General features: G+C 36.4%; 1 protein-coding gene across 1 annotated transcript in view; it reads left to right on the top strand.

The window, feature by feature from the left end:
• Positions 1–21,456, top strand: part of LOC128640444 (T-box transcription factor TBX1) — a 448,878-nt gene extending 427,422 nt beyond the window's left edge. Inside the window, exon 8 of the mRNA XM_053692924.1 lies at positions 18,326–21,456. Within this exon, the coding sequence (XP_053548899.1) occupies positions 18,326–18,468 (143 nt within the window). The 3' untranslated portion in view covers positions 18,469–21,456. The remainder of the gene's footprint in view (positions 1–18,325) is intronic.
• Positions 21,457–22,785: the final 1,329 nt, after the last annotated feature.

Here is a 22,785-nt window from a genome sequence, read left to right as displayed (position 1 = left end):
AATTTAAATGCCCTACGTTTTTTCCTAATTTCTCTTAACACATTTTTATTTAGCCATAACGGCTTTGTTTTTTTATTTTTATTTTTATAACCATATGGTATGTGTTGATATGTATATTTATTTAACACATTTTTAAATATTATCCATTTATCCTCTGTATTTTTATTAGAAAATACATTGTCCCAATTTATATTATTTAATGATTTCCTTAAATCGTTGAATTTTGCTTTCTTGAAATTAAAAGTCTTAGTTAAGCCTTTAAAACACTGCATTTGAAAATAGATTTCAAATGTGACCATGTTATGATCACTGTTACCCAAATGTTCTTTAACCCTTTAAGGACACAGCTTTCAGTTTCTTCAATTGTTTTATGACGGAAAAATTCCGTCATATGTCCTTAAGAGGTTAACTTCTATGTTTGATATTATATCTGTATTGTTTGATAGCACTAAACCCAATATAGCTTTATTCCTAGTTGGCTCCTCTATTAATTGTGACAAGAAGTTATCCCTGAGAACATTTAAAAATCTATCCCGCTTAGCTGAATTACTAGTTTCATTGGCCCAGTTTATATCAGGGTAGTTAAAATCTCCCATAATTACAGCACTGTTATTAGCAGCCTTACCTATTTGGATAAGTAGTTGAGTTTCCTCCGGGTCACTAATGTTGGGAGGCTTGTAGCATGTTCCTAGTAATATTTTTTTAGGATTTTTCCCCCCACTCTTTAATTCAACCCACAGGGTCTCTACATTGTCACTTGTATCATAAATATCTTCCCTTATTGTAGGTTTAAGGTTAGGTTTAATATACATGCTGATTCCTCCACCCCTTTTGTTATTCCTGTCCCTCCTAAATAATGTATACCCCTTTAAGTTAACTGCCCAGTCATGTGAATCATCCCACCAAGTTTCAGTTATACTGATAACATCATAGTCCTCTTCTGCAACTAAGAGCGTCAGCTCCCCCATTTTACCTGTCATGCTTCTTGCATTTGTTGTCATACATTTAATTTTCATGTGCTTTCTGCTGCTACTTGTTGTGCTTTCCTCTATATTTTCTAATGTGACATTTCTTAAGTCATCCCTTCCTTGAGATATTAAGGGATTGTCATATTCACAGGCTGATCTCTCTGTTCTATTTTGTTCTAACTGACCCTCCCCCCCCTTTGCCTAGTTTAAAAGGTTCTCTAAACGTGCTATCATCCTTTCCCCCAACACACCTGCACCCATGTCATTCAGGTGCAATCCATCCTTACTGTACAAATTGTACCCTAGTGAAAAATCAGCCCAGTGTTCTAAAAAGTCAAACCCCTCATTTTTACACCATGTTTTTAGCCATGAATTAACAGACCTTAACTCCTGCCTTACTGAATTAGCACACGGCACTGGTAATATCTCATAAAATATTACTTTGGAGGTCCTTGCTTTAAGCTTGCTACCTAACTCCCTGAAGTCATTTTTTAGGACTCTCCATCTCCCACCGATTCCTTCATTAGTACCAATATGCACCATGACTGCAGTATCAGACCCACATCCCTCTAACAATCTATCAATACGCTCCACAATATGCCTAACACGAGCCCCTGGAAGACAGCAAACTGTTCTATGTAAAGGGTCTGGATGACAAATTACCCTATCAACCTTCCTAATAATAGAGTCTCCTACCACCAACATCTGCCTCTGGCCCTGACTTGTATGCCCCTCTTCCATGACTGAAGGACTGCCCACCATAGTATGCTCCTCTTCCACAGCTAAAGGACTGTTCACTATACTAGGCAACACAGCCCTCTCTGACACCGCCACCCCTGAACTGATATCCCCAACATCTTCACTTAATCTGGCAAATCTATTGGGGTGTACCAGCTCAGAACTGGCCCGTCTCTTCCGCTTACCTTTACTTCGCCCTCTGACTGTGACCCAGCTACATCCTGGAGTCTCCTCATCTGAATCATCCCCATTCCCACTGCTGGAACCATTAACAACCAGCTCAGTCCTATCCATTTCCCTTTCAAGTGTCTGAATTTCATGTAGTGTTGCAATTCGTTCCTCCAGATCCCCAATACGAGTTTCTAAAGAGACAATATGCTCACACTTGCCACAAACATAATCCTAGAAGCGGCTGCTCCAGTGATGCAAACATGTGGCAAGTTGTACACTGAATGAGATTCTCACACATTCTTAATAAAAGGTTTAACTTAAAAGTATAAAATAAATATATTTCCCCTTGGTTACCCCAAAACCTTGTTTGCCTAACTACCTTGGTTAGCTAACTATAATACTTAGACAATCTTACTTTAACAGAGAATCAATACAGCAAGCCTGAAAGAGCAAGCTCCCAGAGTAAATGTGCTAAATTTTTAATCTAGCTAGGCCCAAACAGCTGAAAAAAATCCCACCCCTAATTACCCACACAGGAAACAAGAAAAAAAAATTGAAAAAAATGTTTAGATACAAACCAACAGTTATTTTGTTTTATAAAATGCAACCCTTGCAAAGCAAAATATTTATGAATTAGCTTTGTTAGCTAACTATAATACTTAAAGAGACAATCTTACTTTAACAGAGAATCAATACAGCAAGCCTGAAAGAGCAAGCTCCCAGAGTAAATGTGCTAAATTTATAATCTAGCTAGGCCCGAACAGCTGAAAAAATCCCACCCCTAATTACCCACACAGGAAACAAGAAAAAAAAATAAAAAAAATGTTTAGATACAAACCAACAGTTATTTTGTTTTATAAAATGCAACCCTTGCAAAGCAAAATATTTATGAATTAGCTTTGTTAGCTAACTATAATACTTAAACAGACAATCTTACTTTAACAGAGAATCAATACAGCAAGATATTCTATTATCTAACACCTTATTAAGTAAATTAGAAAGTTGTTTAAAATGGCATACTCTTTTTAAATCACAAAAGAAAAAATTTGGTTTTCATGTCCCTTTAAGTAGATATTTCCCAGTAATGCTTTGCTGATCATAAACCTATGCACCTCCCTTTATCAAACTTAGTATAACACGTGAATAAAGCATATTTGTATTACCTTCTGGATTGTTTGCCCCACTGTGAATGAAATATCTTCTAATGGCTGTATTTAGCCAGCTTTACCTTAAAGGGACATTAAGCTATATGTTCTTTACTGATTTCGATGGATAATACAAAGTTAAAACAACGTCATATTTAGTTTTATTCTCTCATTAGATTTTTTTAATTGATATTCTTGACTGAAAAGCATAGCTAGATAGGCTCTTTTGCTGCTGATTGTTGGTTGCACATAGATGCCTTATGTCATTGTCTAAGCCATGTGCATTGATATTTCTTTAACAAAGGATATCTAAAGACAAAATATAATTATATAAATTTTTTTGTATACATTTTTTATTGAAACAAAACGGGTACAACTTAGAGAGAAAAAGAACATCTTATTTAGAACATACAATGATATTTATAGTTATAAATCCATCTTATTCTAACAGTGAGGTTCAAAAATAATATAATCTAGTACCCTTTTGCATTTTCCAAATATTTTAACTCCTCTGCCTTGTCCCTCTGCTGTGAGAAAGAGGGCAAGGTCCATTCATTCAAAAGACAACAAAAAGAAAGAGAGAGAGAAAAAAAAGGGGGGGAGGAGAACAAAAACATAGAGGGGGAGGAAAAATACCCTATCCCTCTTCCTCTCTCATGTCTCTCCCCACCCCAGCTGCCCCTCCCAATATGCCCTTCCCTCCACCTGTGGTCTCCTCTCGGCTTCTAAACTCATCAGGGATCAGTACCATTCGGTTGGAAAAAACCCTGTCAGAATCAGGGTTTCGAAGTAATCTGTTCTTCGGAAATTAGAGATGAGGGAAAATTGAATGTCACGTGGGTAAGATAAAATAACTCTTAACCATTTTGAAAAAAAAGCTGTAATCTTTTTCTTTTGTGAAGCTGATATACTCATTTGTTCAAAAATTAGCTGGGAATGTATTAAATTTATGAAGCATGGCATTGAGGGGGCCTTTTTACTTTTCCAATTTTTTAATATTAGATTACGCCCCAGCATAATCACTGTATTAATAAGGTTGACATTGTCTCTATTAGTCTCTATAGAAAAGAGAAAAAAATGTTTAGGTATAATTTTTATTCTATTATCTAACACCTTATTAAGCCAAAACTCGACTTTGGTCCAAAACTGCATAATTTTTGTTGGTTGCACATGTCATTGTCTAAGCCATGTGCATTGATATTTCTTTAACAAAGGATATCTAAAGACTGAATATAATTAGATAATAATAGTACATTTAAATGTTGTTTAAATTAAATTTGTATTGTCTATGATTCACTAAATGATATATTTTTGGAATGTCCCTTTAAGGACCAAACCATTAGGAATATGTGGATGTAACATTGTAGAAAGAAACTAAAGGGGAATGAAAATACATATAGATATGTGATATCTATCCAAGAGGTAAGATGACTAATTGCTTGAAATTATATTTTGAGCTATCTATAGTTAAATGACCCTTCAAATGACTCCACTAGAACAGAAAAGTAATCAATATGGCATACAATAACTAGCTTGGTCTAAATATGAAATTAACTTACTTTACATTTACAGATAATTTCAAACATATTACCTTAAAAAAAAGAAGAAAAAAAAGATTTTTAACCTATATTTATTATAATAATGTTTTGGGATACCTAAGGAAGATACAAGATATTATAATAAAGATCTAACATTACACTACACTGTGACTTTAATGTAAGTTAACCACTTTCCTTTCTTAAAAGTGAAAAGAACAAAGTTGTTCTGTCTAATTTAGACTACATATCCTCGTCATAAACATTTTCTAATTTTAACATCTATAAATCACACAATAAAAGCATCAATGGAGGGGGGCGGAGCCAGCCTTTGAAGCAGCTAGACGTATTTCCAGAGAGCTCTTCACTATTAGAATTAATATTGGGGTTAAATACATAATTTCAGATCCCAAATTTTCCAGAATCTCCCCAAATATTATATAAGAGCAATTATGGAGCAGAAGCGTTAATCTAATACCAGAATTCAGGATCTTAGCACGTTTGTGAAGCTGTGAGGTGAGGGCCGCAAGCTCACGGATCTGACATCTCCTCCTCTCCAGAGTGACTCACCACTTAAGGTACTCTATTGCAAGAGTCCAGATTATCGGACATTGAAATGGCAGTATACCAGGAGGTTGCCCCTCTAGCCATTCTTGCCGGCTTAAAGGAGTTCGAACTCAAAATGGACAGCGCATTTACACAACTGTCTCATGAGGTGAGAGCCTTTGTGATGCAGCACCATATCCCGGAGCAGGCTGCGGAAACCACTACTGTGCCATCGGAGAACAGCACACATTTATTTTTACCCTGCGACTTGATTGATTTTAAAGCCCAGTATATACCTCACTTACCAAGCGCTGGGGAAGACTCCTTCTGCCTCTGTGTCGATACCACTGGGGCTGCACCCTTGAAGCTAGTGGTAGTGGAAGATTGGAAGGTGACCGGTCACAATCTCTATCCGCCACGTCAGGTTGTACTAGCTCCGGTCTCTACTACGCCTCACAGCCTGAGGGAAGGTATGTACGCCCAAGATGGAGTCTCGACACTGGCTGTTAGCAGTGATTTTGTGGAGCAACACGCCTTTTTTCAGCAACACCTCAAAGGTATTAGCTTGACTGGAGAGGTCTCCGGACTCGAGGGAGCCGCATTCGTCAGAAAATTGTACCTGCTGAAGTCCAAGTTGGTAGTGATCGCTCCTTGTCAAGGATCATACATAGCCGCTGGCATTGGGTGACAGTGTTAGTTACAATTCAAAGCCTTATAAGCCGCTATACATTCATTATACCGGCTACCCATATCTGTCTCACACAAGGCTTTTACAAAACACCGTGGGTGATAGACTTTCACTCTAATCGTTAGACCTTCTACACACGGTGACCAAAATTGGTTATTAGACTTAAGTTTTATGTTCTTATTTTTTTTTCTTTCCCTTTTTTGTGGACATCTTACTCTACTCTTTCACCCTGGAAAATACGGACTCTATGTAAAATTACATGCACAGGAGTTATTACTATTATGTTTATAAAACCCTATTTTATGATATGTATATCCATTGTATTTACACAGTTCTAAGATTGGCATAAGGTAATCTTATAAGTATGATATTAGCTAAACTTTAGGGTCATAGGCCTGACTACTGTTACACCATATTGGCCCATAACCTCTTATTTGTGACTCACACCACAATATGTCCTTATATAGGTAAAATGTTCCTTATGTAGCGTGTTTATCTCATTATCCTAGGGCCAATTTCCCCTTGTCATTAAGAATTCACACTGCTCAGTCCTAAGGATGCAATCAGAGGATCTTTTACCTAGCCATAAACTATCTGTAAGGGAAAGAGCAAATTTGAATACCCCTAATATACGCTCCTTTGGGTCACTCTGTAAATCCATAGCTCCTACATTAAAACTGTAAACCCAGTCTGTAAACTATATGTTAGGGCCTTTCTACACTAATATGAAGTGCAGTAGTACCGATTTATCCCTCATGAAGAGGAAGATTTGGAAATTGGGACACTATTTAAAACTTTTGCCAGTATATCTTTGCAAGTACCTTGTTAAGTTCCATAGGGCATTTATTGTTCTTATGCTAACCTGTCCCTGAGATTTGCTACTGCGAAGTGCTTTCTATGCTGCCCTTTTGAATACAGACCTCATTGTGACTTTTGCCTTTTATATTTTTGTGGCACTATATCATAAATCAGGCTACTTCAACCTTTATGCTGGCACTGATGTATTGGTGTTAGTGTGCTGCTCATCTTAAGTACACATTCACATTTAGAGCCCCAAGGTTATGGATGTGATATATAGATTTGTGCCTATGTATGCGGAGATACGTGAATAATACTTTTACATAGACCTGTGTAACATAAAGTCACTGTTTGAATATAGCCTAAATGTATAAGATTTGCTAAGCAAATACCTCCTCTTGTTGAGCTTTGTCTGCTTAATGTAAACCAGATTATTTGAGTTTAGTTAATTGACCCCTGTGATATACACTTAGCATTAGAGATGGTAGGAGGGACCGCTATCGCACTATCTTCCTTCACCAGCTATAGTTAGTCTCACCTTAGATTAAAAGTTATCTTTATATAACACTTAATAGCTCATTTAAACAAAGCCTTTGCAGGATAGCCTCTTTTATACCTCTGCTATTACTTCAAGATGAGCAGCAAACTTATGCTTTAGCGGAATGTTTTTAATCCTATAACTCTTGCTTATACCATTACCCCTTCTTGGTCATAACTAATAATAGTTTGCTGCTACTTATTATATTTGCATGTTTTAATATGCTTCACTGCCCCTTGTATCTGAGTATTATCTACTCTACTTTTTGACACATTCAGTCATATAAGTATCTCTCTTGGTTGCCTAAAGGTTATGTTATTTTTATTATGCATGTTATATGTTATCATTGTTTACGGCTGTTTGTATATCATTCCTAGTTTCTCTATGATTATGCCCACATTATTAATACACATCAGTTGTTCCGGTTGAGCCTCTTTCCTCCCTTTCCCGCTGGTGCTTGTTGCTTGCGGGTCATATCCCTCCTCCTTTTTCCCGCACTGCCTTTAGGTGGCACTCCCCTAGGAGAGGGGCTCACCCAGAGATCCCCTGGGTCCCAAATAATCTAATATCCCCCATCCACATTATAAAACTTCGTAGAATGCAACTTGACCACCCTCAAATTATACTCATGGTTTTAGCTTGTATATATATGTTTTTAGGCTCCCTCTATAGGAGTATAAAGGATTGGATGAGTATGGTAATATTCATATTGAGTAATTATTCTCTAGTTCCAACTAAACTGGCTTCTGGGGCCGACATTCTAGCTGGCTCCGCCCTCCATCCCCCCCCCCTCTACTCTCCCCCCTATTACATATCGAGCGGCTCTTGCCCGCTGCATCCCCCTCCCTTATAAATCTATAGAGTAACCTCCTCCCTAGTCTCGCCCTTATCCGAATAGATATCTTACTCTTTTTTGTATATAGCTAGGAGAGGACCTTTCTGCTTGTATCACGTTTATGACACTCTATAACAAAACTGAAGTCTTTCTATGTAATAGCCCACATTTTCTGGTAATATTTGGGATGCTAGAATGCAACACTCTCACAACTATGCTATGTATACTTTTATTTGTAAATGTTTTGGGGCATACCTTATACTCTGTATGTGTTTATGACTTCAATAAAAAAATTATTTGAAAAAAAAAGCATCAATGGATTTAACTCCAATTTTTTTTTTAAGATACTTGACTTTAACATTATATGAACAAGCATGTGCTTGTCAAATAGACAACTAACAGTCATGGGAGTAATATTTTGTTTACTTGTCAGATTAGATGGATATTTTTATTATTATCTTACTGTAATAGAGAAATGGTTTTTAAAAATATGTATTTTAAATAAAAAAAATAGATATAGTATGAAAAAATATTTATTGACAAGAAAATAAATTAAATATAAAAAATACGTAAAAAAAAATGTGTAATTCATCACAGATGAAACTCTGAAAAAGAAAGAAAAATATTATAAACATTAGTTAGTTCATGAACACATGTCTTAAAATATTCATTAAATCAAATAATTGTTAAATAATCTTGTGTCTATGCTCTAACATGTATTTTTTTTGGTCTTGATATTTTTAAAAAAAGGTTCATACATGAAATCTATACCTATCCATAATTTGAAATACCATTATATTGTCTAATCAATATTAGATTTAAATATCAGCATTTTAAATTAGACAAAATAATGCATATCACATTTTAAAAATCGATTTAGATGGTATGCTGAACATAAATGTACTATTTCATGTCCCTTCAAATAATATACCTCTATATCAACTATAAAATGTATTCCTTTGTCTGACTGGTCAGAATGTGATTCCTCTGTAGCACAAAGTAGGGGTAATCCTTGTAAAATAAACATATTCTAATATAGGACATGTAACTATTCCTAATTCTTAACATTCTTCCTTCTGTGATTCTTAACTAGCATGCATTGTGCAAACCAACCTGTATGCATGGTCTTTGAAAGTCAAGTATCTTGAAAATAACAGTTTATCTTCATTAGGTGTCTTATTCATCATTTTCAAAATAGAGGATTGTGAAATACCAGCTAAAAAAATAAAAATAAATCTAAGTGTCTCCAATAGGATGCATCCACAGCCTTAGTCCATCAAATTGTTGCCACTTACCATGTGAACATGTCTTTGTATGGTTTTCAAGGTCAGCACATTTGAAAGACAATGCCAGACATGATCACATTGGTATTCATCACTTTCAATCTTGGATCCTTCACTTTCATTCTTGGATTCTTCACTTTCAGTCTGGTATACTTCACTTTTAGTCTTGAATTCTTCACTTTCAGTCTTGAATTCTTCACTTTAAGTCTTTAGATGAAGTCATCTCCCTAATGGCAGAAAAAGTGAAAATCAAAAAATTTATACAAGTATATGAATTAGTTCTGCACCCCTCTCCCCCATCCCAATTTCTGAAATGATTTCTATCACTAGCTTACTAAGCGTGTGTAGAATCTTGTGTTATGTTCTATCAATCAAGTGTGAAGAAGAGTCATATATTGTGCAGACCTAACCTCTGATGTGTGACTTTGAATCTGACTTTGAAGCATATAGTATTGCTAGAGGATCCCTTTCTGAGTATCCAAAATTCTAGTAATGTGTAAACTAAATACTAGTTTGTAAAATGTATGCCATATGATGTCTGTTTGTGCCAAATTCCCACCAGCCACAGTCCATACATTATTTATACTTACCAGCTGATGTTGTCTTTAAAAACCAGGTGGCAAAGTCGTTACAGGACCCAATGCCAGGAGCATCACCTATAATAATCAAAACAAATTTTTGAATAATTTGATGAACAATCCTAACATGTTTGCACAATTCTCTACTTCTCATTTCCCTATAATTCACACATATTGGCAATACTCATATCTAACTTCTATTATTCACCGTCTGAAGTGGCGGTTGATGATGTTTGCTCTGACATTGAGCCCCTCATCCCGGAATGGCCCCTCTAGAATAGGGTCGTCCTCCTCATCAAGGAGGAAGTGTTGGGGCGCCTGGACGGCCTGCAGCATCCCAGCCCGCTCTGCAATATTATGCAGGACGCTGCAGGCTATAACGATCTTCGCCACCTTACTAGGGCTGTATTGGAGGGCTCCTCCCGACCTGTCCAAGCATCTTAGTCTCATTTTGAGGAGCCCAAACCTCCTCTCCACAACAGCCCTAGTCCACTTGTGCGCCCTATTGTAGCGCTCCTGGGCCTCGTCGGTGGGGTTACGCAACGGCGTAATGAGCCAAGGACGGCTCATGTAACCAGAATCACCTATAAATAATGAACATAACAAAATGACAAATATTAAAAATATCTTTAATTTTTTTTTATAAAATACAATTCATTTGTGTACACTAAAATCCCCTAAATAATCATTTGACTTTAAACAGAATTATATGTTTAAATCACATTCTCTATCTGGCCATTTAAGCTAAGACATGCTACCTATGCGTATTTCGCATAAACCAGACATTTGCTAAAAGAAAAAGAATTGGTTAAATTGCATGCTAGAGCTGCCCATTTAAGCTAAGACATGCTACATATCTGTTTGGAGCTAAAACTAGACATTTGCGGAAAGAGACAATGACATGGTAAAATTGCATTCTCTATCTGCCCATTTAAACTAAGACATGCTACCTATGCGTATTTCGCATAAAGCAGACATTTTCTAAAAGAGAAAGAAATGGTTAAATTGCGTCCTAGAGCTGCCCATTTAAGCTAAGACATGCTACATAGCTGTTTGGAGCTAAAACTAGACATTTGAGGAAAGAGACAATGACATGGTTACATCGCATTCTCTATCTGCCCATTTAAGCTAAGACATGCTACCTATGCATATTTCACATAAAGCAGACATTTTCTAAAAGAGAAAGAAATGGTTAAATTGCATCCTAGAGCTGCCCATTTAAGCTAAGACATGCTACATAGCTGTTTGGAGCTAAAACTAGACATTTGCGGAAAGAGACAATGACATGGTTAAATTGCATTCTCTATCTGCCCATTTAAGCTAAAACATGCTACCTATGCGTATTTCGCATAAAGCAGACATTTTCTAAAAGAGAAAGAAATGGTTAAATTGCATCCTAGAGCTGCCCATTTAAGCTAAGACATGCTACATATCTGTTTGGAGCTAAAACTAGACATTGACATGGTTAAATTGCATTCTCTATCTGGAAATTTAAGCTAAGACATGCTACATATGCGTATTTCGCATAAACCAGACATTTTCTAAAAAAAATAAAAATGGTTAAATTGCATTCTCTCTCTGCCCATTTAAGCTAAGACATGCTACATATCTGTTTGGAGCTAAAACTAGACATTTGTTGAAAGACAATTAGATGGTTAAATTGCATTCTCTATCTGGCCATTTAAGCTAAGACATGCTACATATGCATATTTCGCATAAAGCAGACATTTGCTAGAATAAAAACAAAATGGTTAAATTGCATTCTCTATCTGCCCATTTAAGCTAAGACATGCTACATATCTGTTTGGAGATAAAACTAGACATTTGTTGAAAGACAATTAGATGGTTAAATTGCATTCTCTATCTGGCCATTTAAGCTAAGACATGCTACATATGCATATTTCGCATAAAACAGACATTTGCTAGAATAAAAACAAAATGGTTAAATTGCATTCTCTATCTGCCCATTTAAGCTAAGACATGCTACATATCTGTTTGGAGCTAAAACTAGACATTTGTTGAAAGACAATTAAATGGTTTAATTGCATCCTAGAGCTGCACATTTTGCACATTACACAAACACAACTGTTTTTTAAGACTACAGTGGCAATTGTCTAACTAATTAACCATGTTGTGCACAACTACTCACCAACGAGCCACCCAGGTGGAAACTCTCTTTCCTCAAACTGCCGCCACAGGGACGACTGTCTGAGGATACAGGCATCATGACAAGCCCAGCCGAAATTCGCACACACGTGCATAATCCGCATCCGTGCGTCACAAACATACTGCACGTTGAGGTTATGGAAATGTTTGCGATTTTGGGCTCATCATGTTCTGGAGCACGCAGCGCAATGTGGGTGCAATTTATTGCTCCCAAGACATTGGGCAATCGAGCTATTGCAAAGAATTCCCTCTTCAGGCGCCTCCAATCACCATCATTTTGAGGGAATCCTATGTAATGCTTACTAACACGTACCATGGCGTCCAGAAAATTGTCAAAAACCACCGAGAAGGTACCTTGAGCCAGGCCATGCATGTACCCCTCTCCAGATTGAAAACTCCCGGAGGCCAGGACATGTATGCAGCTTAGCATCTTGGTGATGCCAGGGACAGCAGTCTGCATTCGTATACGTGGCTCCAGATGAGGTCTAAGAACATCGTAAAGGCCAATGAGCTGTTCGCGATTGAGCTTATACTTGTCATAAACCCCAAAGTCACTCATGTTTTCCAAGGTGGGTCTCACCCTATGAACACGAGAATCTCGAACTAAACGAGCCCTTTGTCTCTCTCAGAGCCACCAAGCCCGCCTGATTCTATTAATCACTACTTGTGCAACAGCACCAGCCACGTCTAACAGATCATCATCCATATTTGCCAAGCTAAAAAGCACAAAGCCAAACAGCAGCGCAAACACAACACAAGGAGTAACAAGGTATGCAAAAACACAAAAGTGATTTGATACAATGTCAATCACAAGGGACGCTTTGGCCATGTTGTTTGGGGGATTTATAGTGCAATTAGTCCAATGGTAGTGTGTTCGTAATGATTGCTGATTGTATACACTTGTTTGTATGTGAGCGGCGCGAATGCTTTCAAAGTGGGCATTTTTTTAGGTGTTTGCTGAAATTTTGTTTTCCCCCAATGAATCGCAATGTGAAAGTGTAAAATATAACATATACAGTGCATCTTCATAATGTTTGTTCATATGCGTAATAAATACTTAATAAACGTAATCTTATAGTAAAAAACACACGTCCACGCTAACATGAATGAAAGTGCATACTTTTGTATAATGTGTGCATAGAATCTGATCGATCAATGTTGCTGCAATATTGTTTGTAAACGATAAAGTAACAGCTGACATCAATAATATTGTATATATAAGTGATTGGCGAGATGTCAATATTGTACGCGTCCCTTTAAAATCACAATAATACTGAATATCTTCCGGCTGACATCTCTAGTATTGTATATATAAGTGATTTGCAAGATGTCAATATTGTACGTGTCCTTTTAAAATCGCAATAATAATGAAGATCTTCCGGCTGACATCTCTAGTATTGTATATATAAGTGATTTGTGAGATGTCAATATTGTACGTGTCCCATTAAAATCACAATAATAATGATGTTCCAAACTCTCGTTTACGTATATGTAGTATTGAGTACTAAACTTCTGAAAGTGGAGGTACAGTCCTAAAGCTGTTATGTGTAGGGTCGAAGCTTCTAATGACGTCATTATATTTATCAACCTGCCTATCTAGTTATGAAATCCTCATTGTGTTGTTGTATTTTACTACATTGTTATTGTGTGATGATTAAAATATAAATATGTGCTTTGTGGTTGCGTGATGCGTGTTATGTACATATACGTATATATTGTGATTCTCTCCCACATATGCTGACTTATATAAAGCAGTATAGCATTGTTGTTCATTCCCAAAAAGTGACAGATGTAATCTGTTCTAATGATGTTCTTATTGTACGTAATTCCTAATGGTATATTCTGAGTGAATCGTGATATTAAAGGGACAGTAAATCCCTATTTTATGTTTCATGATTTATAGAGATAATCTAATGTGTTTTTCCCCCATCATATCAATGCACATGTATGAGTGAATGATAAAAGTAATGTATGTGCATCCATTAATGATCATGTGTTAAGCCTATGTAGATATGCTGTTCATGCAAGCATATGAGTTGAATAAATGAAATGCTATAATAGAGGTAAATGAGAGGTGTTTCCAATTGTCTGTTTGTGAATAATGAAATGTTCAAATTATTTTTCTGTCCGTTTAAATCTGATGTAATTGTTCAAAATGTTTGTTACTAGTGATGTTGATTTGTAGTTTATGTAATGTAAATTTCTGTAACAATTTGATGTTGTAGTGAATTTCACACAAGTAAAAGCCATAAGTCCATAGGGAAATAGCCATTTCTTGATCTATTTGTCATAGCGGAACTAACGCAAGAAAACATGAGTTAGTTTCACAATTCTAACGCTGGTATTACGAGTTTTCTTGTCTACGCTTTTTTATGTGCGTTAGGTAAATCTGCCTGTTGCGTGCACGAGCATGTCTTCCCCATAGAAGTCAATGGAGGATAAAAATGTGTAGAAATAAAATCCATGACTTGTTTTGAGCGTAAAGTGAGTGACGTCATGTTCTTGTGTGAAAAAGTAGCTAAATCGTGTTAATTTCGTAATAAAAATCTGTTTTGTGTATGTAATGTGCTGTATATTGTTTGTATGCATCTCATTGTGTATGTATGTGATAATATTTGTAGTTAGATGTAGCTATATGAGTGTATGTTCCCGTCTGTCTATGTAAGTCAATGGAAATGGATTTGTGTAGCTTTTTTTTCAAACACCCGAGATCTCGTAACTTTGATCCGTTCTATTTTGACATGAAAATATGAAATCTTAAAAATAAATATAGTGTAGTGTTTGTATGAGTGTAAGTGCACTTTGTGTAATGTTTTTTGTGTGATTTGTGGATGTTAATTTTCGCTGTATATGTTAACTACTGGGTCTGGGTTGTCGGTAATGATTTCAGCGTAGGTACATTTTTTAGTGGCGTTAGGGAAACTCGTAATTCCAGCGGGCGTTAAAAAGCACAGTTAGTACCCTTTAACACTGCTTTTTTACCCTAACGCCAAACTCCTAAACTAGCCGTTAGGGTTTATTTTATAGGTAAGCATTTAGTTTTAAATAGGATTAATTTATTTAATTATAGGAATATTTATTTAGATTAATTTAAATAAAATTTAAGTTAGGGGGGTGTTAGGGTTAGGGTTAGACTTAGGTTTAGTGGTTAATTCATTTAATATAGTGGCGGCGGTGTAGGGAGGGCAGATTAGGGGTTAATAAATGTAATGTAGGTGGCGGAGGGCTCCGGGTGCGGCGGTTTAGGGGTTAAACAATTAATTTATTTGCGGCAGGATAGGGGTTAATAACTTTATGTAGGTGGCGGCGGTATAGGGGGTGGAAGATTAGGGGTTAATAGGTATAATGTAGGTTGCAGCGGGTCCAGGAGCGGCGGTTTAGGGGTTCATATATTTATTATAGTGGCAGCGGGGCCCGGGAGCGGCGGTTTAGGGGTTAATATATTTATTTAGTTGCGGGGGGCTCCAGGAGCGGCGGTTTAGGGGGTAAAACTGTATAGTATAGTGTGGGTGCTTAGTGACAGTATAGCAAGAAAGATGCGAATAAGCCGATGAGCAGCGAGATCGATGACTGTTAGTTAACAACAGTCCGCTGCTCATCGCACCATACTTGGTGCGTGGCTTTTTGACAGCTTTCTTGATAAATTTGGCGAACGTATTCAGGTCCGCAGCGGCGATGTTAGGCGAGCTTAGGCAAGCGTATTGGGGCCGGCAAATGCAGGTAAGTAGACAGGTTGATAACTAGAGGCCATAGCATTGCAGCTGTCTCTAGTGCTAAAATTAAAACTAAAACAAATATAGTTTCATTTTCTTGGTAAAAAAAAAACAAGTACTAGTATCTATTTATCTAATATATATATATATATATATATAGTCCATGTAGAAAACAAGGTAACAGCACCACAGCACACAATCTTCTTTTAAAGGTGAAAAATCTTTATTTGAGGTTTAGCAACCAGTAAAAAGCGACGTTTCGGACCTACATAGTCCTTAATCATGCATAAGTTAAAATCAAACAAACAGACTTTAAAAAGGGTATCTGGACCAATCATGCTTCAATTCTCAGTGTTAATTGGTTTAACCCATACCTATCCAGGTTTGTAAATTTCAACAACACAGTGACCTCTAGTGGTACCAGAATATATTCCATCATTTAAAACCATTATAAAAACAAATACAAATCATAGGCCTGTCATGGAGGCATTGATATCCTCAACAAACTGTATCAGGGACTCCAATGAGCCCCCCCATATGCCAAAAATATCATCTATGTACCTTAGCCACAGCTTACAATGGCTGATGAATGGCTGATTAGTGTAGACAAATTTGTTCTCAAAGCCACTCATGAACAAATTGGCATATGAGGGGGCTACATTGGAGCCCATGGCTGTTCCCCGCTTTTGCATGTAGTAAGTGTCTTGAAAGAGAAAATAATTGCAATATAGGACAAGTCTTAGCCACCCAAGCCGCCAGGGATAGGTTTAGTCAACATAAAGCATCCATTAAATCAAAAGATATGTCACTTCCAGTATCAGCACATTTCACAAATATGGGCCATACAGTAAGCCAGCTTCGCTTTCAAGTGATTGACCATATCCCCCATCATAGAAGAGGGGGTAATAGGGAATTAAAACTAAAACAGAAAGAAGTATGGTGGATTAAACGTCTGAACACATTACATCCATATGGTCTGAATAGAGATTATGATTTGTATTTGTTTTTATAATGGTTTTAAATGATGGAATATATTCTGGTACCACTAGAGGTCACTGTGTTGTTGAAATTTACAAACCTGGATAGGTATGGGTTAAACCAATTAACACTGAGAATTGAAGCATGATTGGTCCAGATACCCTTTTTAAAGTCTGTTTGTTTGATTTTAACTTATGCATGATTAAGGACTATGTAGGTCCGAAACGTCGCTTTTTACTGGTTGCTAAACCTCAAATATAGATTTTTCACCTTTAAAAGAAGATTGTGTGCTGTGGTGCTGTTACCTTGTTTTCTACATGGACTGAATACCCATCATATATATATGATGGGTATTCAAAAATAAGAATTAGAAATGTATTAGAACTATAGTTGTAAATTAGAATGCATACCTTGTCATTTGTAATGCATAGCTTTTATAATACTTTAGTCTATAAATGACACCTTTGCAGACTGCACATTATTTAGCAGTTTCTGCAGCACTTCACCCCCCATTATGTCATGAGTGGGAATTATCACGTTGCTGATACAAAAGTATTTGGTCATTTTAATGTATTTTGAATATTTGATAGTAAACCTTTACTATATTTTATTTATATTTACTTATAGTTTAGTTATATATAATTACATATGTTGTCCTTTATTGAAGGTGAAACAGTGCACTACTGGGAGCTAGCTGAGTGCATTCAGTGAGCTTATGACAAGGGACACATATTACAATTATATATGTTGCATATATTGCTTCATTCTCTTGGTATCCTTTGCTGAAGGTGAAACAGTGCTCTACTGGGAGCTAGCTTTAGTATTATAAAAGCTATGCATTACAAATGACAATATCTATCTATCATCTATATATATATATATATATATATATATATATATATATATACGTGTGTATTCAAAAATAAGAATTAGAATTGTATTAGAAGTATGTAATGGGATTTATTAGCCACTAAATTAGAATGCATACCTTGTCAAATGATTTACAATTTACAAATGTAATGCATAGCTTTTATGATGCTATACTTTACAAATGACACCTTTGCAGACTGATCATTGTTTTGCAGTTTCTTGTGCACTCCACTCGGCACTATGCTATGAGTGTGAATTATCACCTCCTATGCCTGTTCACCTAGGTAAAATGCAAGCAAAGTATCTTTCTCAACTCCCAGGATGAAACCCATGATGTGCACACTCATTATCTGCTGGAGCATGCCTAGAAGCAAATAAGCTTCTGTGAACTAAGTTGAAATATGATGCCTGTGTTTCTGTAGCTAGACAATGCTAAGGGGAGGGAGCTAGCTGATCCAAGCAGCTTGGCTATGTAATGAATTTTGCTTATTTTGTAAAATTATTTTAAAATACTTGCCAACAATTTAAAAAAAAATGTTTATGCAAACTATTTTTAATTAATTAGCGCTTTTTGGATATGCACAATTCTCAATCTGTTTAATGGCACTTTAACGATGAATAAATCTGGGACTAATCAGATTTTTTTCTTCTTCAAAGACAAGCTAGGAACACTCAATTTGAAAGATGGTGTAGACATTATGGGTTTAATTATGATCTTACAAACACGTTTTGGTGTGCCTCACCATAGATTTTATTTTCTTCTTCTTTCTTGTAGATTGCTCTTCATGGGGTTTCCCCCCTCTTTTTGCTCAAAGTGCCAAGCCACAGAATACCCACCTATGCACCATACCATGTGATGAGTCCAAGCTGTGTCATTATGAACATACTGAAAGAAGCCAGAATTCCACAGAACTCTAAAACCAGACATCCCTACTTTTGCTGAGCATTTAGGTTTGCACCTAGGATTTACTATAACAATAAATGTCCAGTGAGTGTGATTACTTGGCTGTAATATAATTTTTGGTCACTCGGTGAATGATGACAGATGATATAAATTTAATGACAAAAATGTATGTTAATTCTGTAGTTGAAGATCACATTCGGATGTTAAGCAGGAATATTCAGAAATTAAACTCTCCCTTTAAATAACATAATGCATTATTAAATGATGCAAGGTTGAGCTGTTTCCCAGCTTTTTATTGTTTGACTGTGAATTTATTTTATTACCTTTGAATTTACTAGTATTTGTATTATAAAATATGTGTGCATGTGTGCATGCACTAGTATGTTTACAAGTAATGTGTGTGTAGTCTGTAGTTTGTGTTCTTTTACTTTAACACCTATTAAATCATCCATGGTGTCATGAAAACCTTGTGATTTTAGGATGTCAGGATCTTTCTTTTCTTTTCTGGTGTATTCCTCTGCCATTTACAACCCATTATCAGAACTTTAAACCCAAAAATCCTTACTTTTGCTGTGCATTTAGGTTTGCACCTGGGATTTACTATCAAAATAAATGTCCTGTGAGTGTGATAACTTGGCTGTAATGTACTTTTTGGTTACTCATTGGTGAATGATGACAGATGATATAATATTCAATGACAAAAATGTATGTGAATTCAGTAGTTTGAGATCATAGTCAGATGTTAAGCAAGAATATTCAGAAATTAAACTCTCCAATCAAATAATATAGGGTTAGATGACGAGTGGAGCGCTATTGTTAGTGAGAGAAATCCATATTACAAGTGGTGTGCTGTTGAAGCTATTTAAAATTAGTTTAAGCGAACTCGCAGTAATTTATGCTCCACATATTTTCTGTGAGCGGCATTGAACGGAAATGTCAGCCTGTATTACAAGTTGAAAGAAAATGCGCTCAAACGCGATCACATTTAATGCTCAAACTTTTTACACAACCTGAAAGGTCGCGTAAAGAGTTTGGCTGGAGGAAACTGTGCTAAACTCTATTAACACGTAAACCGCCACACAAACTACCCATCTTCTCTATTAACCCTTAAACCGCCACACCCTACTTTGCAAACTACCCCTCTACTCTATAAACTCCTTAATCTGCACACCTCAACATCGCAAGCTACCCCTCTACTCTATTAACCACAAAACTGCCACACACCCACATTGCAAACTACCTCGCTACACTATTAACCCCTAAACCCCCACAACCCCATCGCAAAATATCCACTAACATCTAAACCCCCTAACCAGCTAACATTACATTTAAAAAAAACAAAAAAAACTAATGTTACATGGAAAAACCCTACCATTACAGAAAAAAAACTAATTCCAAAAAATAAAAAAACAGTGATGCCTATTTTAAAAGTCTCATTTAAAAAAAGAACCCACCCAAATATAAAAAACGTATACTAAAACTTAACTAAACTATAGCAATAGCCCTTAGAAGGGCTTTTTCTGGGGCATTGAGCTCCTTTTCACAAAAATAAATACTACTACATTCTATAAGTAACCCCCACCCCAAAAAAAAGGTTATCTTAAAAAACCTACACTACAAATTGCCCTGAAGAGGACCTTTGGTTGGGCATTGCCCTTAGAAGGGCATTTAGCTCTTTTGTTGCCCAAAAACCCCAACCCTATTCTAAAAAATACCCCAAAAAATCCTATCACTAAACCCCAAAGATTGTACTTACCAAAGTTGATCCTACATGGCAGCGGCGGTTCATCTTCATTCCGGCGGCGGTCTTCTCTCTTCATCTATTATCTTCTTGTCTTCTGATCCAACGTCCTCTTTATGCAGTCACCCGCCCCACAATTAATTTTTAATGTGAGGTACCCCCTTTATATAGGGGTACCCTTGCATTCCTATTTGATAGTTTTCATTCTCAAACTTAAATCAGCAAATACAATGAAAGCTTTGGTAAAAAAACAAAAAACAGGGGGGTGTTAGATTAGGGGGTTTAGATGTTAGTTGGTATTTTGCAATGGGCTTTGTGACGGTTTATGGGTTAGTGCATTGGGTACTCTGCGATATTGGGGTGTGGCCGTTTAGGAGTTAATACTGTAGTGGGTACTTTGGGATGTGGGGGTGTGACCTTTTAGGGGTTAATAGTGTAGTGGGGTACTTTGCAGTAGGCTATGTGGTGGTTTAGGGGGCTTATGATGATTTGGGTAATTGCAGATATGTGGGTTTTTTCTCACTTCATTGAAGTCTATGGGGGAGTAGGTAAAATAGGTAAAATGAAGTCACGATATTCTAACTTCGACTCAGTTAGCACTAGCAAAAAATGTTTTACTTTCAACTTGTAATACGCATGCTACTCGACACGCCCAAATATCCAAAGTTCCGCTTCACTTGTAATCTTGTCCTTTTTTTTACCTTTGAATTTACTAGGACAGGACAACCAGCCTTGCAAAGAAATATACTTTTATAAGTAATAATGCCTTAAAACAATAAAGAATGCAAAATAAATGGTGTTTAGTATTAAAATGTTCCCTGCGACCTAAAAACTGTATTGGGCCAGCTGGCAGATAACTTAATTGTTTCTTGAAAATGTTATATTACTAGAATAAATTCAGGATTGGCTCTAGAATGTAAGGTTGTAAATGTTGAGTGTGGACTATCTCACTGCCTCTAACCCAGATAGGCTGGGTTAGGAACCTGAGATTATTTTCTCATGTATAATTGTAAAAAAATTACACAATAACTTTGTCATTTTACATGGGAAGCTGTTCATAACAGAGTGTCTGACCGTTTTTTAATTTTTATTTCCCTGGAAGCAGAAACTATATTCTTCGGGTAAAGTTCTTAAGTTTTTTTTTTTCTCAATTTTTTTTTAAAAACTGTTTGCTTGTGTGTGAATTGTTTGATAACTGTTTCTTTTTTAAATCAATGCATTGTGCCTCATGTTTTGCTCATAATAAATGCTCCTTTGTTAAGTTTGGCTTTTGTCTAATATTTGAAACATGTTACTGAAAGAGACCGGTAATATTAATGATGTTTTCTTTAGGCTTAATTTTTGCTAAATTGTATTCTTGGATTTTAATTTGTTAGTCTGGGTTTTCCCTAAAATGTCCCATATAATAAATGTAAGGTGGTGGCAGCTTAGAGATAGTTTAGTGTGGGTAGCATTAAAGGGGAGTTTGGGGAATTTTCTTCTAACTCTAAAATAGAGATGTAAAATTTCTGGAAATTTTGAAGCCATGGAAAAAAAAACATTTTTTCCCCGTTTTTTTCCGGACAAAATGGAAATTTTCGGAAAAATTTAAATAAATGCAGCATTGAGTAGTTTTACAAATAGAAAGTCATTTTGTTACACTGGGAACATAAAATGCAGTGTATTTTTTGTTACAAATGGAATAACAAGGTCTGTATATGTTAAAAACATTGCAACTATACATGAGAAAAGGTAACCACCTCCCTTTCCCTCAAAAGCAACAAAAAAAACCTCAACATAAAACAAAAAAAAAATCAGATTTGCCCCTTAGCACCAATTGCAAATAAAAAGGTAAGTAACTAGCATTCAGCTAGTATACGAGTTTTGCGGTATGAATGGCTCTTTTTCACTAGCGCTGGTATTGCGAGTTTTGCAGGTTTAGGGGCACCTCACCCTTTTTTGGCCGCAACACAACGTAACTACCACAGGTTTTAAAAAGTTCTTTTTCAATGGGACTTCCTTTGCGCCGGTATTACGAGTCTGCCTGTCTGGCCAAAAAGTGAGCGGTACAGCCTAAAATTACAAGATTTATTCCGTAAACTGAAAGTCAGTAGTTATGAGTTTTACGCTACAAAGCCGTAACATAAAACTCATAACTAAAGTGCTAAAAAGTACACTAACACCCATAAACTACCTATTAACCCCTAAACCAAGGCCCTCCCACATTGCAAATAATAAAATAAAATTATTAACCCCTAATCTGCCGCTCCGGACATCGCCGCCACTATAATAAACATATTAATCCCTAAACCGCTGCACTCCTGCATCGCAAACACTAGTTAAATACACCTACACCTACATCATACTTATTAACCCCTAATCTGCTGTCCCCAATGTCGCCGCCACCTACATTACAGTTATTAACCCCTAATCTGCCCCCCGACACCGCCGCCACCTACATTACACTTATTAACCCCTAATCTGCCGCTCCTAACATCGCCGCCACCTACCTACATTTATTAACCCCTAATCTTCCGCCCCCAACGTCGCTGCCACTATACTAGTTAGGATTTTATTTGGGGGGTTGGTTATGTAGGTGATGGGTTTTACT

Source organism: Bombina bombina, chromosome 9 (assembly GCF_027579735.1).
Source record: "Bombina bombina isolate aBomBom1 chromosome 9, aBomBom1.pri, whole genome shotgun sequence".
Classification (NCBI taxonomy): Eukaryota; Metazoa; Chordata; class Amphibia; order Anura; family Bombinatoridae; genus Bombina; species Bombina bombina.
Note: the sequence above shows the minus strand (reverse complement) of the source record. Positions and strands in the feature narration are given on the sequence as shown.